This window comes from Furipterus horrens, unplaced genomic scaffold (genome assembly GCF_987537825.1).
Source record: "Furipterus horrens unplaced genomic scaffold, mFurHor1.1.pri manual_scaffold_2, whole genome shotgun sequence".
Lineage (NCBI taxonomy): Eukaryota > Metazoa > Chordata > Mammalia > Chiroptera > Furipteridae > Furipterus > Furipterus horrens.
Genome location: NW_028327172.1, coordinates 390068 through 410307, shown reverse-complemented (window position 1 = coordinate 410307; position 20240 = coordinate 390068). Strand labels below are relative to the sequence as shown.

At 64.7% G+C, this 20240-nt stretch overlaps 2 protein-coding genes across 4 annotated transcripts; both read right to left on the bottom strand.

The window, feature by feature from the left end:
* Positions 1-340: 340 nt before the first annotated feature.
* Positions 341-15060, bottom strand: EPS8L2 (EPS8 signaling adaptor L2). Of its 3 annotated transcripts, XM_090292123.1 has the most exons (21): positions 14963-15060; positions 12500-12628; positions 12347-12402; positions 11636-11700; positions 6759-6920; positions 6193-6342; positions 6047-6126; positions 5849-5973; positions 5679-5752; positions 5416-5542; positions 5196-5284; positions 4974-5048; positions 4622-4770; positions 4350-4479; positions 4113-4225; positions 2836-2941; positions 2085-2204; positions 1787-1859; positions 1510-1690; positions 1251-1383; positions 341-1142 (listed from the first exon to the last, which is right to left on the bottom strand). In XM_090292123.1, the coding sequence occupies exons 2-21, from the start codon at positions 12541-12543 to the stop codon at positions 1059-1061; spliced, it is 2136 nt and encodes a 711-aa protein (XP_090148249.1). In that variant the 5' UTR covers positions 12544-12628; positions 14963-15060; the 3' UTR covers positions 341-1058. The 3 variants fall into 3 exon arrangements, with proteins under 3 accessions (XP_090148249.1, XP_090148258.1, XP_090148264.1); XM_090292132.1 differs by lacking the exons at positions 12500-12628; positions 14963-15060 and having other exon boundaries at positions 11636-11695; positions 12347-12407; XM_090292138.1 differs by lacking the exons at positions 11636-11700; positions 12500-12628; positions 14963-15060.
* Positions 15061-17037: 1977 nt separating this feature from the next.
* Positions 17038-20206, bottom strand: TMEM80 (transmembrane protein 80). Its single transcript, XM_090292409.1, has 5 exons — positions 20148-20206; positions 19602-19621; positions 18906-18999; positions 18711-18803; positions 17038-17647 (listed from the first exon to the last, which is right to left on the bottom strand). The coding sequence occupies exons 1-5, from the start codon at positions 20164-20166 to the stop codon at positions 17442-17444; spliced, it is 432 nt and encodes a 143-aa protein (XP_090148535.1). The 5' UTR covers positions 20167-20206; the 3' UTR covers positions 17038-17441.
* Between the last annotated feature and the right edge of the window lie 34 nt (positions 20207-20240).

Sequence of the window (20240 nt, the reverse complement as noted above, 5' to 3'; positions counted from 1 at the left end):
CTCCCCATCCTCAGCTTAGCTCTCCAACTCCTGCCTCGCTCCTGTGACTCTCGCCCCCTCCCCCACCCCCATTCATCTTCGGTGAGTCGTGAGGCCTTCTGGGCAGGGCCTCTCTCAACCCCTCACCTCCCAGGAATGTCCCCACGCACCCTCGGACAGGTGTGGCGGGGAGGGTCTTCCAGGACCCCCACCTGGGGTCAGCAGCCTTACTTGGGACATCAGTTGCCAGTCTGGCCAGGCCCGCGCCTGCCCCACAGCTCTTAAAACGGGTTCAATTAGGGGTCAGCTCCGGGTCCCGCAGCGACCCCGCCCCCACCTCCAGGAGACAGACGGCAGCTGCTAGGGGACAACTGGTTTAATGTCGTGGCCTCTGAACTTGGCTCCCTCTGGACTCTGGGTGGTGACCTGCAGAGTCCAGAGGGCTCCGTGCAGGGCAAGGCTGGCCTGAGACGAGTCAGAGGAAGTCCCTTTCTTGGGGGCAGTGGGGGTGGGGTGGGATGACCGAGGTCAGTGTTTGGATGAGCCCCGCCCACACTTGCTCCTTGAAAAGGGGAGGGGAGCACAGCAAGAACCCCGGTCAGCTCAGAGCCCAGGGCGGCCGCCCTTCTGGCCCACAGCCCGTCTGGGGGTGTGAGGTTGCAGGTGGGCGCAGGTGTGGAAGTGAGCTTCACAGGGGCGGGACAGGGGCAGGTCCACAAGTGCCAGGGACGCCCGCGTGGATTGGGGAGGCCAGAGGAAGGGGTGCTGTGGCCTCGGAGCGGTGTGGGGAGAGCTGCGAGAGGTGGTCTGGATCTGGTCGCAGGGGCAGGTGGGTGAGGGGCTGGCACCTCCGGGCGGCAAGTTTGGCTGAGGTGGCCTTGGAGCAGGCAGGTGAGGGAGGGCTGGGGCGTTGCTGGGCTTGAGTCAGGCCCCAGCCAGGTGCAGCGCCCGCAGCTAGCACTCACTCCCTGTGTCCAGGGTACAAAATCCATAAATGTACAAAAATAATACTCCGGGGACCGGGGGCGACGCCCACGGTGCTCCTCCCCTGCCGTGAGCACGCCGGGGGCGCGCCGGGTCTAGCTGTCATCCTCCATCCTCCTCTGGTTCTTGGAATGGAACTTGTTCATGAGTTCCTCCAGCTCCGAGCCACCTTGCTGCTTCTGGGAACAGGAGTGGGGCGGTCTCAGCCTAAGGGACCGGCAGGGCAGGTCCCGGGGAGCAGCGGGGGCAGGAGGCGCGGGAGACGCGGGAGGCCGGGTGCGGCTCACCTCCAGGACGGCCTTCTGCACGGTGAGCTGGCTGTACACGCGGCTGCCCTCCTCCCCGCACACCTTCTTCAGCTCGTCTTTGTTGAGCGAGAAGAGCTGGGCCCCGGTCAGGATACCGAGGCTGTCCACGCTCCTGCGGGACGCACAGGCGTGAGGGCGCGCGCTGGCGGGGGCGTGGCAGCCTCGCCCACAACCGCCGCCACCTGCCGGACACCTGCCGGACACCTGCCCGACACCCGCCCGACACCCGCCCGCTCACCGAGGGCTGAAGGCCTTGGCTTCCAACCAGGCGCGGACCTCGAAGGGGCTAGACTCGTAGGTGAGCGGCAGGCGCACGGGCTGGCTGCGCTCCACGCGGAAGTGCCGCTGCGGCTGCGCCTTGAAGTAGTTGATCTTCTTGAGCAGCTCGTCGTTGACCTCGTCCATGTGGTGGATCAGCTCTGCGGGGCCAGTGGCTCAGGCCGCCTGCTGGCCCCGGGCTCCCGTCGCCACGCCCCTACCACGGCTCTGGCCCTCTCCCGCCCTGCCCCACTTACCGTCTTTGTTTCCAGAGAAGCTTGGAGGCAGCTTGTGGGTGGGGCTGGCAGGACCCCAGTATTTCGGGCCAGCCTGCAGGTGGGGGAAGAGCAGGGGGCGGGGCCCATCAGTGTCACTCACCTTCCCTTCCAGCGGGTTGGAGCAAGGTGTGTGAGGAGCCCCGCCCTCCGTCCCTCCGAGGACCTCGGCCGGGCCGCCTGTCCGGGCTCAGGGTGCGTCTTTCCTGCCACTTGCTACGGGCCCAGCCTGTAGCGGGACAGGGCAGAGCTCCGCAGCAGAGCCGCGCGCCCCCATCACCTGCTCAAGGGGGGCGCCCCCGTCGTCCGGCCGGATCTCGTCCAGAATGTTGTGTGGCACGAAGCCCGCCTGGCCGCTGCGACTGCGCAGCTTCCACCACTGGTGGCTGTCTTCCAGCACCTGGGGGTGCACACACCTGCTGTGACCCTCCGACCGACTGGTTACCCGCCCCCGCTGCCATCCCTCCGGCCACAGGCACCGGTGTGGGGTGCTGGGACACCTGTGCATACCCCACCCCCATACAGATGGTCCAGAGACAGCTCTAGCGTCTCCCCCGGAGCCCCCCAAGCCCTATGGGGACCAGCACACCCCTCTTCAGGTGCCCCTGGCTCTGTGTAACTGTCTCCCTCCTATAGGCACCCACCCCCCAGCAGCACCCAGAACACAGTGCCTCCAGCCTGGCTGCAGATACACATCAACCATGTCAGCCTGCGCCACGACCCTCCCCCAGTGAGTGACCTAGATGTGGGGTTGGCACCAACCGCAGATGGTGCCTTGAGGGGGCTGAATGACAAGCTCCTGCTGGGTGGGAGGGTCCCCCTGTCCTGTGGACCCTCTAATACCTCAAAAGGAGGAGGCCCCTCATCCAGTATCTGCTGGGGTGGGGCGGCAGGCAGTGGACCCAGGTTGGAGCCCCAGGGGTAGGGCCTGGGGACGGGGAGGCAGACAAGCCAGATCCCAGGGCCATGAGCCTGCCCTGCTGACCCCCCGGCCCTGCCCTCACCCCTGCCTCTGGATGGGCTCCCCTCACCTCCAGGACCTCATCCTTGAGCACTGACAGCTCGTTGGCGTTCCGGGCTGTGAAGTCGTAGAGGACCCTGACGTACTTGGCCATGGCTGGCGCCGCGTCGTAGCCCCTGCGTGGAACAGGAGGGGCTGAGGCCCAGGGCTGGGTTGGGGTCTCCTGGACCTGGGGTCCCGCTGCAGGGAGCAGCTTCCCAGGAGCTAGGCTGCCTCCCGTGCAGCTCTCCAAGGTTGCCGTGGAGAGAGCATCAGCTTGTCATTGGGAATGGAAACTGTGACAGTCCCCGAGCGTCAGGGCCCTTGCGTGGAGGGGGGCCCAGCAGAGGCGGGGCCGCTGGCGGGACCCAGGCGCCTTGGGCATAGCAAGGCTGGCCCCGGCCCAGGCCACCTGGTGGCGGGGAGGGTCTCCAGGCCCAGCCCCCAAGAGAAACCAGAGCCAGGTGTGTACCCAAGAAGCAGCGTGGTCACAGCAGTCCTGGGGAAACAGCTGACCCAGGAGGGCGGGCCAGATGTTTTCAGAGCCATGGCCCCTTCGAACAGCACAGACGGTGCGTGAGAGCCCCCGGGGGTGGGGCTGCATCAGTGCGGGGAGGGGCTCTGGCTGGGACGTCCTGACCTCAGCACACAGCAGGCCTGTGGCTACTGCCCAGCCCAGCCCTCCTGGCCTGTCCTGGCCCCTGACCATCACCAAGCAGCCTCAGGACCCCGGGGTGGGTGGGTGAGGGGTCTGAGGTGGCAGTGTCCATGGAAGTCTCCTGGCCGGATTGGCCAGAGTGGACCAGCCATGTCCACGGAGGAAAACACTCCTTTTGCAGGGTGGCTCCAGGACAGGCCCATGGGCCCCAGGCTGGAGATGCGGGGTGAAGGGAAGGCTCACTGGGGGCTGGCGGCCCCTCCCCTTCTGAATGTGAACCTGGGTGTGGCAGGATAGGCAGGAGCGAGGAGAGGCCCTGGGGCTGTGGGACGAGCTCCCGAGAGAGGTGTGGGGTGGGTATGAGTGTAGCCTGTTCTGGCCCAGAGCCCTGCCTCCTCCCCCGGCTCTGAGGTCGGGCCTAGTCAACCCCGGCTCCCCCACATGAACACGGGGACAGAAGAAGAGGTGAGCGAGTGAATTCACCGGTCCTCACATCGAAAATCACAGTTAGGATGGAAATCCGATTCCAGTCTGGAAAGTGCTGCTTGCGAGCACAGGAACAAGGTATTTCCTGCCACCTGGTGGCCCTGTACCCAGAGCCCCCGCTGGGAAGGCTGAGGGTCAGCCTCTCTCACTTGGAGGGAGCTTACCTGTGAGCGTGCGAGGGGCTGACTGGGCGGAGGCCGTCTCCGGGGGCCGTGGGCTCAGACGCAGGGCTGTGCTTCGAGGAGTTTCGGAAGGACAACCGACTTGCTGGGGTCCACTGTGGGGAAAGGGGCCACCTGGGTGGGGGTGGAGTGGGGGCCATGCGGGGCGGGCGGCGGGGGGGAGACAGCTGCCGTGGTGAGGGCGGCAGGCGGCCAGTGGCCCGCGCGTCAGTGTCTGACCTCGTCGCCGGGGGCGGGCAGCCCCTCCACCTCCCACGGGGCCTCCTGCAGCACATCCAGGGGAGGCTCCCAGCCGCTGTGGAACTTGGGGACGTAGAGGAGCATCTGTGGTTCCCGGGGCCACTCAGAGCTGCGGCAGGAGATCCAGGGTGAGTCGTGCCCACCAGCCAGAACCAGCCCCCACTCAGAATCCCCCGCCGTGCCTGCGTGGCGGGGGACCTCTATTCTGGTCTGTGGGCCCCTCCCCAATCCCTCCCGGCCCGAAGCTGTACCGGGGGCGTGTCCAGGTCTCCCCCAGCGACTCCCACAGCCCCATCTCCTTGGGGACTAGGTGGCCCCGCAGGAAGCTCACGGCTTCTCGGGAGAGCAGGGGGCTGAGGACAGAGCGTGCGATGTCCGGGCCACCACAGGTGCTGACGATCTGGGTACAGGACAGGCCAGAGGGGGTCACACCCTGGGACGCCGCCCCGTCCCACCCTGCAGCAGCACAGGGCAGCGCAGCCCTTGAAGGGCACTTGCTTCCCCCACCTTCAGCCAGGGCGACCCGGCCTGCTGCCCCTCCCCGCGCCCGCCCGCGCCCTGGCCCCCGCGTCCCGCCCGCGCCCGCCCCTGCGCCCCAGGCACCAGGTCCAGAGGCCCGAAGAGGAAGTGCACCAGCTCCGCCGCGCTGGGGTTCTGGATGTGCTTCTGCAGCTTGGCCTGGGGGCCGGGAGGGGGCGCCAGTGAGCTAGCGGCGGACACGCGGTGGGTGGGTGGCGCTGGGGACACGTCGGGCACGGACCGGAGGGCCCCCACCCTCCATGTCAGCACAGAGGACGGGGCCGCAGGGTGCGCTGCGGGACTCACAAGCAGGTTGATGGCCAGCTTGGTTTTCTGGAAGCAGTCAACAAACTCGGCCTCGGAGGGGGGCCGTGCCCGCAGCGTGAGGACGCCCTCTGCAATGTGGGGCGGTGGCCATGAGCCTCGCTGGCCCTGCCACTGCGCCCATGGGTCATGCCTTCAGCCGGGTGCCGTCCGCCCCATCCGTGTTCCCTGCCGCCCCCCGTCCCCTCCCCGCCCCCAGCACCTGCCGGCCCCTTCTTTCCCTTCTTCTTCCCCTTCTTGCGCTGGTTCAGCTGCTTGAAAGCCTCAGCCGCCTTCTGCAGCCGAGCCACGAACCACTCAATGTCGTCCAGGGCACAGTTGAGGATTTGCTGGGGTCAGAGCAGGGGCAGGGGTCAGCTGGGCGCCCACAGCAGGGCCAGCCCCACCATGCCTGGGGCCCCTGGCCGGGGCAGGCGTAGGTGCGGGCCGTGGCGGGGGGGGGGGGGCTATCAGGCTGCGACCCACCGTCTCCTTCTCTATTTTCTGGGCCAGCACGGCCCTCGGCGGCTCCTCGTCCTGCAACTCCTGAGGGCGGAAGCCTGGAGGGGCGGTGGGGGGAGGCAGAGCTGCAGCTGACTGAGCACCCCTCCTCCCCCCAGCACCTCATCTGCCTACAGCCCAGCCCCTCGGCCCACCTCGCTGGCTCACGCGGTTCTTGGGGGGCGAGGAGTCCCGGGCGTAGCGCTGGAAGGGCACGGGGGCCGGGCCCTGGCGAGGAGGCAGCACGGACTGCCGCTGCCGGAGCTTCTCCTGGTGGCCCCTGGAGTGGGGACCAGCTGCTCAGCCTGCTGGCCCTCCTGGGGCGCCCGCCCGCTCCCCAGTCCCACACCTACTTCAGGGTCTGGGGCCGCATCTTCTTTCCCAGGCGGCAGTCGGCCAGCGCGCTCTCGATGTCCTCATGCACCAGCTCCGCCTGTGGGGACGGGCGTCAGGCCGGCTCGGACCCCCGGCGCCCGGCCGCCCCGCCGCCCCCGCTCACCTCCACCTCGTCACAGTGGAAAAAGTGGATGTCGGGCTTGTTCTGCTCCGAGTCCTGGCACACGAGCAGCAGCACGGACGGGTAGCGCAGCTGGTTCAGCACCGTCTGGCTGTGCCGCACGGTGGGCAGCGGGAAGTTCTCCAGCTCCTCCTGGGGGCGGGAGGGCGGGGGCTCGGACACGGGTCCACAGCCCGGCGGCGGGCTGCACCCGAGGGGCGCACGGTGTGTGGCCGTGGGCGCGACCTCTAAGGCCTCGGGCACAGATACATGCAGGCCAGTAGGGGCGTGGCCAGAAGGGGTGTGGCCCAGAAAGGGCGTGGCCCAGGCCTGGACTCCGCCCGCCGTGGCCCCAGCTCTGGCACGCAGACCCCCACACCCAGCCAGGCCCACCCGGGACAGCCACAGCCGGTGCAGAGGCTCCGGCAGGGGCAGACACGCCCTGCGTGGCCTGGCTCCCGGACTCACCCTGACCGGTCCTCCCTGCGGGCCTGCCCTTCGCCCTCGGCCCGATCCCACCCCCGCAGAGGGACAGGTGTACACCCTCCGTGCCCCTGCCACTGCCCCACCTGGGACTCTATGTCCAGCAGTCGCAGCGACTTGTCATTGACCTGTAGCAGCATCTCCTGTGTCCAGATCTTCTCCTTGGAGCTCAGCTGCACCAGCTTCCGGATGGCATCGTCCACAGACACGATGGCCTCACTCTTGTCCATGATGAACGTGGCCAAGTGCTGGGGGCAGGCAGGCGGGGGGTTCAGTCTGGGCAGAGCCCTCCTTGTGCCCAGAGCTGGGGCCAAGGGGCTGCGCCCAGGTGTCTGGGGAGGAACATCCGCCCTGGGGGTCTGAGGAGGCACTGCACCCCCTTAGGACATCTCGGCTGTGGAGGTCTGCCGGCCATGGCCGAGCCCTGACAGAGCCTTCGAGGCACTGCACAAACTGTCCCCACCCACCCCGCCTCCTGGCGGGCTCACCACAGCGCCGCTGCACCAGCGGCCCCTCCCCCGCCCTGCCTTCCCCAGCTCCACGACAGCGCCCTCCCAGCTACAGCATCACCCTGTCACCACATTCCTGACCTGCCTTGTGTTTTATTCATGAGCTGACATCACCTGTATGTGATGTCCTTTGTGTTCACTGCATGAGGACAGGAATTCTGGCTGCTGGGTTCACTGCCGTGCCCCCGGGGCTGGGACGGGGCTCCGTGAATGTGCAGGTAATGAGTGAGCATGCTGGGGAGGCCCTGGGGACCCCCGCCCCCCTCCTGTCTCTCTGAGCCTAGCTCCCCCACGCGTCTGGGCTGGATTCAGTAAACAACACTGGGACAGCTGGACACACACTAACACCAACTGCAAGCGGCCAGCACCTGAGTGTAAAACGAACTCCGTGAAAGTGCGGGCAGAAAACATGGGCGATTCCTGAGGGTCCCAGAAAGGTCTTTTTTACCAGGGGATTCATGAGCACAGAGGAAAATCCAGATGCTCAAAAGAAAAACCCAATCTATTTGATTTAATAAAAATATAAATATTTCTTCCTGGACAAAATACCATATGCAACGTAAAAAAAGTGGGTAAAACACAGGTATGATGAAGGCTACTTGTCCTAATATAGCAAAAGGCCAACACACGTCGCAGTGATGGTTGCTGCTTTGTTAAAAGCTCTATTTTGTTCAGTAGAATAATTAAGGATACCAACAATAGATACATAAACAGATAAATTAGCAAGTAAAAGATGAACACTTCAATAGCAAAACTGGCTACAGATACGAACAGAGAGCCTACAGGAAAATACATTCAAGCAACTTTATTACGGAAAATTGTCCCCCATCTCACTGAATGAGAGATTTGCAAGTTGAAACCCGGAGACCATTCCTTTAGCAGCAAATCTCCGTGGAGTTGTTTAACTTGTCTGTGGACTGGAACTAACCAGTCCCTGCGGGAGGTGGGTGCGCAGACCCAGCCGCTCTGGGACCCGCACGCGCGCTGACCGCGTTCCAGGCCCTAGCTGCTCCCTGCGGACCCACGAGTGACAGCAGAGGCTGGACTCAACCACGTGCCCGTCAGCAGGTCAGAGAGGTGAGCGGGCAGAAACACACGCTGGCAGCAAAACCCAGCATCACCAAACCAAACAAAACCATGCGGTTGGGCCCAAAACAAGTTAGTACATTTCAAGTGAGCAAAACCCTACGGAGTGTGTTCTCTGACTGTAACAGGATTAAAGTAGAAATCAATAACCAGAGGATAACTGGAAAATCCCAAATAATTGGAAATCAAGCAACACACTTCTAAATAACCCATGGGTCAAAGAAGTCACAAGGAAAGTTAGGGAGTATGGCGGACCCTTGAACAACGTGGAGGTTAGGGGCGCCACCCCCCTGCTGTGGGAAACCCGAGGGTGACCTTTGACCCCCACACATAACCACTAGCAGCCTACTGTTCACAGGAAGGCTCACTGACAACAAAACAGTTGGCTAATACACATTTTGTATGTTTTACTGTCTTTCCCAAATCAATAAACTAGAAAGGAAATCATAGAGCAATATCTCTAATAAACATTAACACAAAAAACCCTTACAAATCATTAGCAAATTAGTACATCCACACATGAAAACTCTAATACACCACGAATAAGTGAGGTTGACTCAGAAATAGAAGGTTGGTTCAAGAGTCAAAAAAACCGAACAAACCACCAATCATTGTGATCCACCAAAAGCATTTGATACAATTCGGCCACCTTTCATGATAAAAACCACACAGAGAATGGAACGGAGCCTCCTGCGCCCACAAGGGCGGCACGTCTGTCGGGGCAACGCTGACAGCTGTCTTCTGTGATGGGACGCCAAGGCCGGGGGTCTCGCGAGTGCTGTCCCCGTGGCTCCGGCCAGGAGAATTAAGTGGCTAAAATAAGACGTTAACTGCTGTCTTTATTTTCAGACAACATGGACGTACACACAGAAAATCCAGTGAATCCACAAGGAGAAAATCAAGGAATTCAACTTGGACTCGGGATGCTTGAGAAATTCTATGGTTTTTCTACAGGCTAGCACCAGACCATTGCAAAAATGAATTTTTAAATAAGAAAACCACTTACAACAGCACATAAAAACCAAATACCTCCGGAGTAGTTCAACCAAAGGTACGCAAGCACACTCCAGTGGGAACGCGGAGGCGTCAGAGGGAAACCAGAGGCGTCCCTGCCGGCGTTCGGGGCCTGGGAAGACTCAACGCTGTTAAGGTGCCAACACTGCCTGAGTTGGTCCCTGGATTTGACTGAACGCCAATCAAAATGCTAGCAGGTTTTTTTAGGGGGTAGAACTAGACAATTTGATTCCAGAATGCAAATGCAAACCCAAAGAACTGAGAATAGTCAGGAAAATCTTGAAGAAGAACAAAGTGGGAGGACTCACATTGCCTGATTTCAGGACGGATAAAACTACGAGTGAAAAAACGTTACACCGAGAGTCCAGGAATAGGCCCGTCCGTAACCAGCGCATTGGTTTCTGGCAAAGGCGCCAAGGCGGTGCAATGGGGGTAAGAACATCTTTTTAACAGAACTCCGCGCTCCCACGGAGAAAACATCAGCCCGGAGTCCCCTACCCCAACCTCAGCCCGGCGTTCACGCCACACCCCAAATGAATTGAAAATGACTCACAGACCTACACGTAAAAGACTAAACTATGAGGCAGCTAGAAAATGCAGGAAGAAACCTCCAGAGCTTCAGGCCAAGCAAGAACAACAACCATAAATGGAAAGAAAAAAAAAAATGGTATAATTGGGTGTCATCAAAACTAAATATCTCTGTTCGGCCAGACAGTTACGTGTGTGAATCCACAGGCCACACCGGGAGCTGGCACGACTGGTCTGCACACCCAGTGCGTGGACGGGACCCTGCCGTCTGCCGGGGGCACGTGTCCTTGCGAGTGGACAGGAGCGGCCACCTGAAGTGTCCCTGCAGCCTAGAGACGGGAGGAGCCTGGCCCTCCACCTTCCTGTTTTCTTCAAATAAGTTTACAGAGCAGAACACGTGTAGCTATGAGCTGTACGATCTCATCTGTGGGGGACTCTCAGTGGTGACTGGGGACCAAGCAGCGTGCTGCCTGAGGTGGCGGTTGGGGAGGCGTGACCACGGGCGGGGGTCAGCAGGAGGCCCTTTGGGGCGATGGAGCCCTTTTGTGTCCTGAACAGCTCCGTTCCTGGCTGCGGTGACACAGTCTATAACAGAACCGCGTGCCCTCGACCCTCATCAACTCTTCTGATGCTAATTTAGAAAGAAAAAATTTTAAACCCACCTGCTTGCAGTGGCCCCTCATGGTCAGGGTGGCTGGACCTCACCCCCGCCTCTCACCCTCTCTCTGTGCCTCAGTTTCCTCATCTGGGAGGAGTAGGCAGACCCTGCCTGTGCCCCAGCCTTGCTGGCTGCAGGGAGGCGGAGAAGCACCCCTGGGGGTCCTTCCACAGGCCCACTTGGGCCAAAGGCCAGGACCAGGGCTGGGAGGCCGGTGGTATAGGCGGTTCCTCGCCAAGGAGGGCAAAGGACCCCTCCCCCCAGAGATGTGGCAGAGCTGCCTGAGGAGAGCAATGAAACTGACCCACCCACCGTCCGTGCCCTGACCTTGGACGCTGAGCCCTCAGCGGTCACCAGCCTTGCAGCACAGAACGGTCCCAGCCTGCCCAGGCCAGTGGGGAGGGCTGGTCACCCAACACGGCCCAGTTCAAGAACCCAAGGAACTCCCAGCATCTCTGTGGACCCATCGTACAGATGAGGAAGCTGAGGCTCAGAAAGCCGCGCTGGCCTGTCCTCTCTGGGTGGGGAGGGCCCTCTGGAGAGGGAAGTACTCGCCTTCCTGGTCCAGGCCCCTCACCTATTTCTCTCCTCAGCCACCCCCAACACCGTTGTCCTGCAGGCTTGGACGATGACCAGGAACTGGGACGTGGCCGGCTGCCGGCTACAGGAAGGTCACCTAAAAAGCCTGTTTTCTGAGTGTAAGAGTGAACTTGAACTGACCCAGGAGGAAGCCCCGATGCTAGCAGCTGGTCTGCAGAGCAGAAAACCAGGCCCGACTCCCCCCCACAGGCACTCAGAGCGAAACACTGAGTCCCCCACAGCAGCTCAGCGCAGGGCGGCCCTGCCCGTCCTCTCCCTTAAGTTCGTCCCCTACTGGGAGCCCAGGGGGCCTAGTTCCTTCCCAGGGCTGCCAGACCGTGCCTGGGGCTCGGCCTCACCAGCCGTGCTGGCCCCCAGAGCTCCCTGCGCCCCGGATGTGGAGGGCAGTCACCCACTGGGGCTGAGCCCAGGACAGGTGCAGGGCGGTCCCTGGCCCTGGTTGTCCGCTGCAGGAGTCAGCCCTGGGCTGCCCACTTCTCCCTGGGCCTTGGTTTCCTCACATGCGGGCACCTGGGACACCGAGGGCTGGGTGCTGCGCGGGATGGGGTGCTCTCTGGGGCCGCCTCACCTGGACATGGTACTGGGAGGTCTCGTGCATGATGACATTGGAGTTGGAGTACTTCTTCCTCTGCTCTGCACAGGGGGTGCCAGTCACTCACTGAGAGGGTAGCAGGTCCCAGCCCCCCCGACAACCCAAGTAAACTGGGTCCCCAGTGGACCACAGCGGGGGGTGGGGGGCAGATGGGAGGGGAGGGATACTGCTCTGTGGGCCGCTGGTGGCCACCAGGAAGGACTCAAGGTGGCCCTCCCTCCGCCCCCAGGATGACCTGCTCAGACGGTGACGGTGACAGTGAAGGCACACGGGCCTGGGGTCTGTCAGGGCGGGGCCTCAGGGGCTGCCAGCTAACAACTCCCAGACTGGGCACCCTGTCCACAGGCATACAGGAGCCGGTACCTTTGGGGCAGGGCTGGGGTGTGCCTGGGGGAAGGGGCAGAGCTGGGGGGGGGGGCCCTCCCAGAGCAGACACCTGGCGCTCAGTGCCCCTCCGATCAGGTTACAGTGAGGAGCTCGGCCGAATCAATATTGATGGCCCTGAATTATTAGTAAAGGCCTCTCCCCTTACGGCGGTGGGGGAGGGCAGCGGGGCTGGGCGCTCCGCACGGGGACCTGAGGGGCTGGGGGATCAGGGGCCCTGCGCCTCCCTCGGCGGGAGCCCAGCATAGCCTTACAGAAGGGGGGTGGGGTGGGCGAAACCCTCCCGTCCTCAAACCCACTCACCAAACAGGTCCTTGGCACTCATCCTGGCCACACTGTCAGACCGGCCCAGGCTGCCACTGCAGGGGAGGGACCGGTGAGGGTGGGGCCCGCTGCACCCCTCCCTGGGACTGCCAGGGTGGGCAAGCGGGAGGTGAGCTGGGGGTGAGGACTCACTTGGCAGGACCTGGGCAGCAGCCCACCGACACTGACTGGCTCATGGCGTCCTCAGCGGTGGCCGTTGCTGGCGGCGGAGGGGCGGGCCTCGGTGTGGCCTGAGTCCAGCGCCTGGTGCCTGGCTCACACCTGAGTGGACGGGGGGGGGGGGGGGGGGGGGCAGCACTGATACCTCCTGGGGGCCCGGCAGTGCCTCGCGCTTCCCAGCACAGGGGCTCGGTCTCCTCCCCCGCTGCTCCCCGGATCCAGGGGTTGGAGCCCTGACCACGCATCCAGATTCCCAGGACCACCGACCTCCACCCCATGTCTCGGTGGGCGGTCCCCACAGCCCCACTTCACTCCAGACCCTTGTTACTTCACAGGGACACCCCAGGACAGGACAGCAGAGGGTGTCCGGGAGCTCTGAAGGGGGTCAGGGGAGGAAGCAGGGGAAGGGCATCATCAGACGCCCTGAGACAGGAGGAGGGCAGACCAGGACGAGGCTGCAGTGAGGGGGCCTGGGGCCCCGGGGCCCAGGTAAGGTCTGGGGGGTGCCGCACCCCTCTGGGGCATGAGCAGAGCCTGGTGCTCAGAGGCCTGTGCCCCGTGGGCACCTCTGGCCCACATCACGCTCCCGTCAAAGGTTACTGGCGAGCGGTTTCAGGGTTTGGGGCCTGCCAGTCACACAGCAGGGGTGCTGGCATCCCGGGCAGGGAGCGGCCCAGGACTTTCTGGTTTGACGAGGTCCTTCTACAGGGATGACTCGCGGGAAGTGTGTGTGCTCTGGGGGCCTGCAGCCGCTGCCTCCCACCTGCCTCTCTGGGGAGGGTGGGGGAGGGGGCTTGGCCGGATTCCTCTGCCCATCGGTGCCTTGAGAATGTACGGAATGCGCGTGACTTCAGTGGGTGGGCCCCAGTATTTGCTTAATGGGATTCCTGGCGGGCTGAGCCAAGGGCGCTGGGCGCGTGTGCCCAGGTCCACACACACCTGGGTGAGACCCAGGCCTGCGGGCACACACAGACATGCACAGGCCCCTCCCCCTCGGGAGCGCAGGCTGGGACCCAGCGGCCTTCAGCTCCAGGACAGGGTGGGGAGCGTCAGGACCAGCAGGGAGGTGGGCCCCAGCACTGCCACCAAGGTCAGGGAGCACATGAGCTCCAGTGCAGGGAGAAGGGCCTCTACAGTGGACCGGGGCGGGGGCGCCATGCGACCCCAGGGGCCCGGCGCCGGCTGCACTTTGGTTTTACTGCGGTCATTTTCCGGGTGCAAAGGGAGAGCCGGACGCTGGTCACAGAGTGGAGGGGGCGGAGGGGGCGGAGGGACTGGCTCCAGGTTCAAATTCCAGCCCTGCAGCCCAGTGACCTCGGGGAGGAGTCGGCTTAAGGCCCAGGAGAGCCAGGCGGAGCCCTGAAATGGGGAGATCCCCTCAGACTCTGGCTGTGCCTGGTCTGGGAGCGTCAGGGGAGGAAAGGGCCCACCTGGCGGGAGGGAGGGAGAAACCTGGGAAGGTGGGGTGGGGGCGGGCACCTGCTCTGCGCGCACTTGGGAGACAGAAGCCAGCAGGCTGAGTGGGCGGGGCCAGCTCTGAGCCATCGAGGCGGGGCGCTGGGCAGCGACCAGGAGAGGCCTGGGCAGGGCCCTGGGTGTGTGTGTGTGTCTGCGAGCAGAGTGGAGTCAAGGGAGGGGCCCCCAGCAGGGCCCCGCTTGGGGCAGCCTGCACCTGGGCTGGGGGGCAGAGACGGCCTCTGAATAGTCCCGCCCCCCCACCCCCTACCCCCCTACCCGCCCACCCCACCCCCGCCTCCTTCATACACGGGGCTGCCCCGCGGCCAGCCTGGCCCAGGGAAAGGGAATGAGGGGAAGCCGGGCTCCTGCCAGTGCACCAGCCCGAGCCGGCCCCCAGCCACCGCCTCCCTGAAACTCCCACGCCCCGACCGTGACCGTGAGCCTGACCCCAGCCCGATGTTCCCCGGGCTGGGCGCCCCCCTCGCTGACACCCAGGAAGTGCCTCTTGCCGGCTGACCCACAGGGAGCCCTGGCTAACGTCGGTGGTCTGGTCCCAGCGCAGGCCTGCCGGGGACAGGGTGTAGGGTCTTCGAGACCAGGAAGACCCCTCCCTCACCACCCCTGCAACGCAGGATCCTGCTCCCTGCCGATCCTCGGCCGGGACGGGGCCAGCTGACTCAGTGCCGCGGCTTAAAACGCCCCGCGCCCCGGCGCCGCCCCGGGATCGGACGGGCAGGCCAGTCCGCGCGGGACAGGCTCCCGGCTACGGGCCAGCGCAGCCCCTCGAGCCCCGGCCGACGCCTCCCTCCCCCGGCCCGGTCCGCAGAGCCGGGCAGAGCTCCCGTCGCACCGCCACCCGGGGAAACGGAGGCCCGGCCGGCCCGCCGTCCGTGCGCACGGCTCCCGCGTCGCTCCTGCCGAAACGCGGGTGGCGGCGGCGGGGTCGGCGCTCTGGGTCCGAGACCGCGGGGCGCTCACCTGCTGCTCGCGGCCCGCAGGTCCCCTCGTCCGCGCGTCCGTCTGCCCGTCTGTCGGCGCCGGGCTCCGGCGGACAGCAGGACGCGCGGCGGGGCTGGGCCGTGCGCGGCAGGGGCGGAGCCGCCGGGAGGAACCTGAGCGGCCGGTTAGAACCTGGACGCCTGGCGTGGGGGTGGGGGCGGGGCGGTGACGTCCTCGCGCCCGCCCCCCCCCCCGCCCCCGCTACAGACACCGCCCCTCGGGGCTACCCGCGGGGGCTCCCTAAAACCCACCGGAGGCCCCCAGCTCGGATCCTACCCCCAGAGCCAGGCGCCCACGGATGGAAGACGGGCGGGGTCCGCAGCCCCTCCTCCGCCGGGGTGCACTGCGAGGCTCTGAGACCTTCCTGGGGCCTCTGCGCTGGGCCCCAAGGGGGGCAGCCGGTGCCAGAGGGACGTCAGACTCCAGCCCCGTCAGGGGACTCCAGCCTCCGCTGCCCAGGAGGGGCCGCTTTGGACCCAGGCTCAGGGGCAGCCCCCTGTCTTCAGCCACCGCTCTGGTCTGGGGGAGCGCTAGGGCCAGGCTGCAGTCTGTGCGTTTCTAAGGGTGGGGGCGCCCCTTCTTCACCTTCCAGGAGCTCAAGTCTCTCTTCTGTGACACCCGGCCCACCTGGGCACCGGTGAAGGATGGGACGTCTGATGGTGGCTGGGACGCTAGGGACGGGGAAGAGAACCCACGCAGGCCCCTCCTTAGGCCCAGGGCCCCACCTCTGCCCACAGCAAGGGGCAGGTGTCCTTCCTTTTGAACTCACTCCCAGGCATCCCTGCCCACTCAGTTCAACAGGGGGTGGAGAAGGGTCCTGGGCAGCCCAGGTAGAGGTGGGCACCACGAGCTGTATGAGGACACCCCAAGGCTCCAGCTGTTTTCCTGGGGTGGGGAGCAGAAAACGGTACACCAGGAGGGCAGGGCGGTGGGCTGGCCCAGAGTGCTTTCCTGAGAAGCCCTGGAAACAGGACCCCAGGGGACAGGCGTCCCGGGCCCGGCTGTGGGGCAGGTGCAGGAAGTGGCCTTCGTCCTGGGGCCCAGCCCTGCCTGAGCCCCAGCTTCCTGGTTGTCTCCCTGCTGCTGGGCGCCCAGAAGGCAGGCACCCACCAGCCTTCACCCTACGTGGAGGCCGAGCCTGTGTGGCAGCGTGAGGCAGCACGCCTTGAAGGGCGCCACTTGTGAAATGCCTGGCACTGTGTTCAGATGAAGAGCCCTGACCTGCAAGAGGTCTCAGGGGCCCGGCAGTCCCAGCCTGGTGTCGGCCACCTGGAGCTGCGGTGCCGTCCCAACTCTGTGGCCAAAGCGATGGGTGTTGAGGGCCCAGCCCAGATCCTTGGGTGGGAGGCAACATGCAGGCTGGGATGTGCAAGAGCGGCCCCCCACCCCCACCCCCACCCCACGCTGGGCCAGGGCCCAGGTGAGAGGAGGGCTGCTTACTGAGCCGTCCTGGCAGCGGCCCAGGCAGTGGGGAAGCAGGTGCCGGGCCTTCACCCCCAGGGCTGTGGGCACACGGTTCCTGAGCCAGAGGCCCTGCCCGCCCTGCCCGCGGACAAGACTTGAGGGTGTCATCCCGGCCCTCCCCTGCCCTGGAGGCCCCACCCAGCATGCTCCTGTACTGACGGTGGGGGGGCGTGGCGGGGGTGGTAGAATCAGGAGAAATTCGGGATGGTGTAAACACTTCTTTATTTTAAAAACATTGTGTAGAGAAACCACAGACCCCATTTGAACACATCGTTCCAAACAGAAGACACACAACAGAGACAAACGGAGGGAAGTGACCAGAAAACATCAGCTTACAGGGGACCTGGGTTCCTGCAGCGCCGAGTGCAAACGTGACTGTGTTCTAACGGCCGAGGCCGGGCCACCCAAGCCCTGGGGCGGGGAGAGCAGGTCCACAGCCCCTCACGGGTGCTGATGTTCAGAACCCCTAGGGCAAGGAGCAGTGGCTGCTGAGGGGGACCCACTAGAGCCGACCGGCTCCACTGCAACTCTTCTTTCGGAGGCTGTCGGTCCAGGACTTGGCCAAGCGGCTGAGGACCCCTGGCACCCGTCCCACCCCCACAGCTGTTTCCCACCGTGTGGACATGTAGACACGTGCATAATCATGGAGCGCAAAGACCCCACGGAAGGCTGCGCCGCAGTGAGGGAGACGCGCACTGTCCTGGCCTGTCTTTCCAGGGACACCACCAGGAAGCTGCTTCTCCTGGAGGTGACAGGGTGAAGCCCACTGGCCCCTGCTGGTGTGGGGTCATCCCAAGGTTTGTCCCAGGCCAGACCCTGACCTGGCTGCCCCTGTCCTCAACACCTCACTGATTCTTGTTCTGTCCTGGTCCTGCCCCCAACAAGACTCACGTACCACCAGACAGCCGCACAGCATGCGTCGGTACGCAGGGCCCTTCCGCTGGGCTCGCAGGCGGGTCCTGTGCAGGCCACCCGGGGGCCGCGCGTTGCCTCTCTAGCCAACGCAGGCAGCAATGGCCACCAGCTGCAGGACGGCCTCCAGGCCATGGAGTGTCAGGAGTGTGGCGCTGAGGACCGAGTCTGCCCAGAGCACCAGCGTCTGCCAGAGCAGGAAGTGGGCGGCCAGCAGGGCCGCGGCCACTGTGAGGGCCAGGCTGGTGGCCAGCGGCACCTTGGCCTCTGTCAGGTTGCCCTTGGCGCCTGGAGAGCAGAGCAAGCATGGTTGGTGTCAGGCAGGGGACGCCTGTGGGGACCCATCACCAGCACCCAGGAGGGCAAAGTCGCAGGACATGGGGAGCACGCCAGGGAAGGACCCCCAGCCCCCACCCCTTGCCCCAGGACTTGAAGTGGCCGAAGGCTAAAGACACGAAGGCGGGCAGAGCTTCTCGGAGGATCGGCGCCGCCGCGGCTCTGCCCCGGGTCAGCTGCGTGGTGGGATGAGGTCTGCTTCCCTAAAACCCACCCCAAGTGCGCTGACACCCTTTCCCGACTCCAAGTGGACCGGGCAGAGTTTGTTTAAAATTTCCAAACATATTTTACTCTCTGGGCTAAGGCCAGTATGAAATCGTCAATACATAGAAAAAACAAAACTGCACATTTCATAAGTGGATCAGTCATGGAAAATGCTGATCCCAGGTGCCGCCAGCTGACCGCACGTGCCCGGGCACCCGGGAGCGGCAGGCGGGGCACAGCCCTGGTCTGTGCCGGCGACACTGAGGCCCAGGGCGCTCAGCAGGGTGGGTGAGGTGTGCTTTGTCTGCCGTGAGTCCCCTCCTGGCTGGTCAGTGTGTGTGGCTGGGAGGGACGTGCCCGGGGCCCCGACACACGGGGAGAGCACACGGTGTCACGGTGCTGCTGAGCCTGTGCCTGCCTGTGGGCCAGGAAGTGGGGAGGGTAGAGGGCACACTGTGCTTCTGTACAGGGCAGCCCCCCCCATACCCCCCCCCCCCGCCTGCTGTCCTGCTGGAGACGGGACAGCCCCAGGCTGAGGTGAGGGCAGCCGGGGAGGTGGGTGTTCTGGCTCCGAGGGCAGAGCTGTCACCCAGTGGGTCCCCGCTAACAGGAAACCTCTCCCCCAGGAGGCTGCACGTTACTGTCTTCTGAACAGAGCCTCTCAATCAACGAATTAATACTTAATGACGCTGTAAGGTGAGGCCTGTAGGCAACTGGGGAAGCACTTCAATCAAGAGTCTCCCAGAGCCACATCATAAACGGGGCCTGTTGGGAGGCCACACCAGGTAAGGGGTTCAGTCAGTCTACTCACCCAGGTACAGCCGGGGCGCTTCCAGAATCCCCATCAGAGACAGCAGGGCCAGGTCGAGGACCAGGCGATCCTGAGGGTAACTGAAAACCCAACCTGCGGGCGCCAGGGCGAGAGACCAGAGCTCAGGTTGCAGCAGCAGCAACGGTGGCGGCAGTGGCGATGGCCACTCCCCCTGCCCTCTGGCCCACAACTTACTTTTGTACACTATCATCAGGAGCGTCGCCAGGAGATGAAGAGCGGAACACGCCCCACTGAGACACAGCAGCATCTGCAGGGGAACCGATGGGAGCTGGGAAGCAGTTAAGGACTCAGCCCGGCAGCTGCACTGTCCCGGGTGCCCACCCTGGGCCGGGCCGCACACAGGTGCAGCTTAGGCACCCACGGGTGGCTCCGAAGTCCAGCCTGTCGGCCACCTATTGACATGCCCCCTGGTGTCACAGGTGCTGGGCTGGGGGCTAGAGGGCTGCTGGGACTTCCCTTCATAGGGACACCCTGGCTTAGAGCCAGGGCACCGGGGCTTGGCTCCCCTGACCGTGGCGCCAGCTATAAAACAGAAAAAAGAGATCCTGCTTTCTGCGAGTAAAAGACTCCTCTCCTTTTGGGAGCAGTTAAATGCCCGCCACCCGCTTCCTGGAGCTTTGCACGCCTCTCCTCTGTCCAGTGCTACAAGGGGTCCGTGCGCACTGCAGGTCAGCGGGTGTCGTCCCCCCCGCCCCCCCCCCGATCCCGGGCCCTGGCAGCCCCCGAGGCCCGGGCGCCGGGCGAGCAGGGGCACCGGGCCTGCGCGCTCCGCTCCGAAGCGGCAGCGACTGCACTCCCGCCGCGGGACAGTGGGGCTGTGCTCCAGCCGGGAGGGAGGGGGCGGGCCCGGGCGCAGCAGCAGCAGGATACGGCCGGGGTCGGGGCGCTCCCTGCAAGACAAGCGGCGGGCTGTGAGGTCGGCGGCCTCCCAGGACGCTCCGCCGGCGCGACAGACGCCGGCCTCGGCTTCCTGGGTCGCAGGGAGGAAGAGAAGCCCCTGGCTGCCCCTGCAGGGGCCCCGAGCAGAGTCGCCCAGGAGAACAGGCTCCGTCCCTGAGGCCGCCGCGGAACCCCGGCACCCCGAGCGGGCCGGCCCCGCGCACACGTCCCCGGTGCCCAGGCCAGCACCGGCACTCCGTGTCCACCCCGTGGCCTCCAGCAGGGGGGAGGGTCACCAAACGTGGCCTGTCCACGCCACCAGCAAGAAGAGCAAGACTCCGACAGCCCGGATGGCGCGGGAAACCCGGTGGGCTCGGTGGGCAGGGCTCCCCACTGAACCGCAACGGCGAACTGCCAGGCTGGTGGCCCGTCCAGCTCTAGCGAGAACCGCTTCCACGCTGGACGACTCCCGCCCCCGCCCGGGACACCCGGGTCCCAAGTTGGGGCTCCCCGGTTAGGGCTCCCAGGGCCCCCCACCTCGCAGTGTAGCCGCCATCTTGCCCCAGCCCCGCCCACCCAGTCCGCCACGATCCCAGCAGCCTCTCGGCTCCGCTATGCTCGCGTCCCTTC

Coding starts and splice junctions, on each gene's coding strand:
- EPS8L2 (XM_090292123.1), bottom strand. CDS start 12,543: ATGAGCCAGTCAGTGTCGGTGGGCTGCTGCCCAGGTCCTGCCAA. Junction 4,480..4,621: donor GAGACCTGGACACGCCCCCG/GTACAGCTTCGG, acceptor CTCCTGCCGCAG/CTCTGAGTGGCCCCGGGAAC. Junction 2,942..4,112: donor AGCCCCTCGCACGCTCACAG/GTAAGCTCCCTC, acceptor TGTTCCACGCAG/GGGCTACGACGCGGCGCCAG.
- TMEM80 (XM_090292409.1), bottom strand. Junction 19,000..19,601: donor GGAGCGCCCCGACCCCGGCC/GTATCCTGCTGC, acceptor ACTGCTTCCCAG/CTCCCATCGGTTCCCCTGCA. Junction 18,804..18,905: donor CCTGATGATAGTGTACAAAA/GTAAGTTGTGGG, acceptor TGGCGCCCGCAG/GTTGGGTTTTCAGTTACCCT.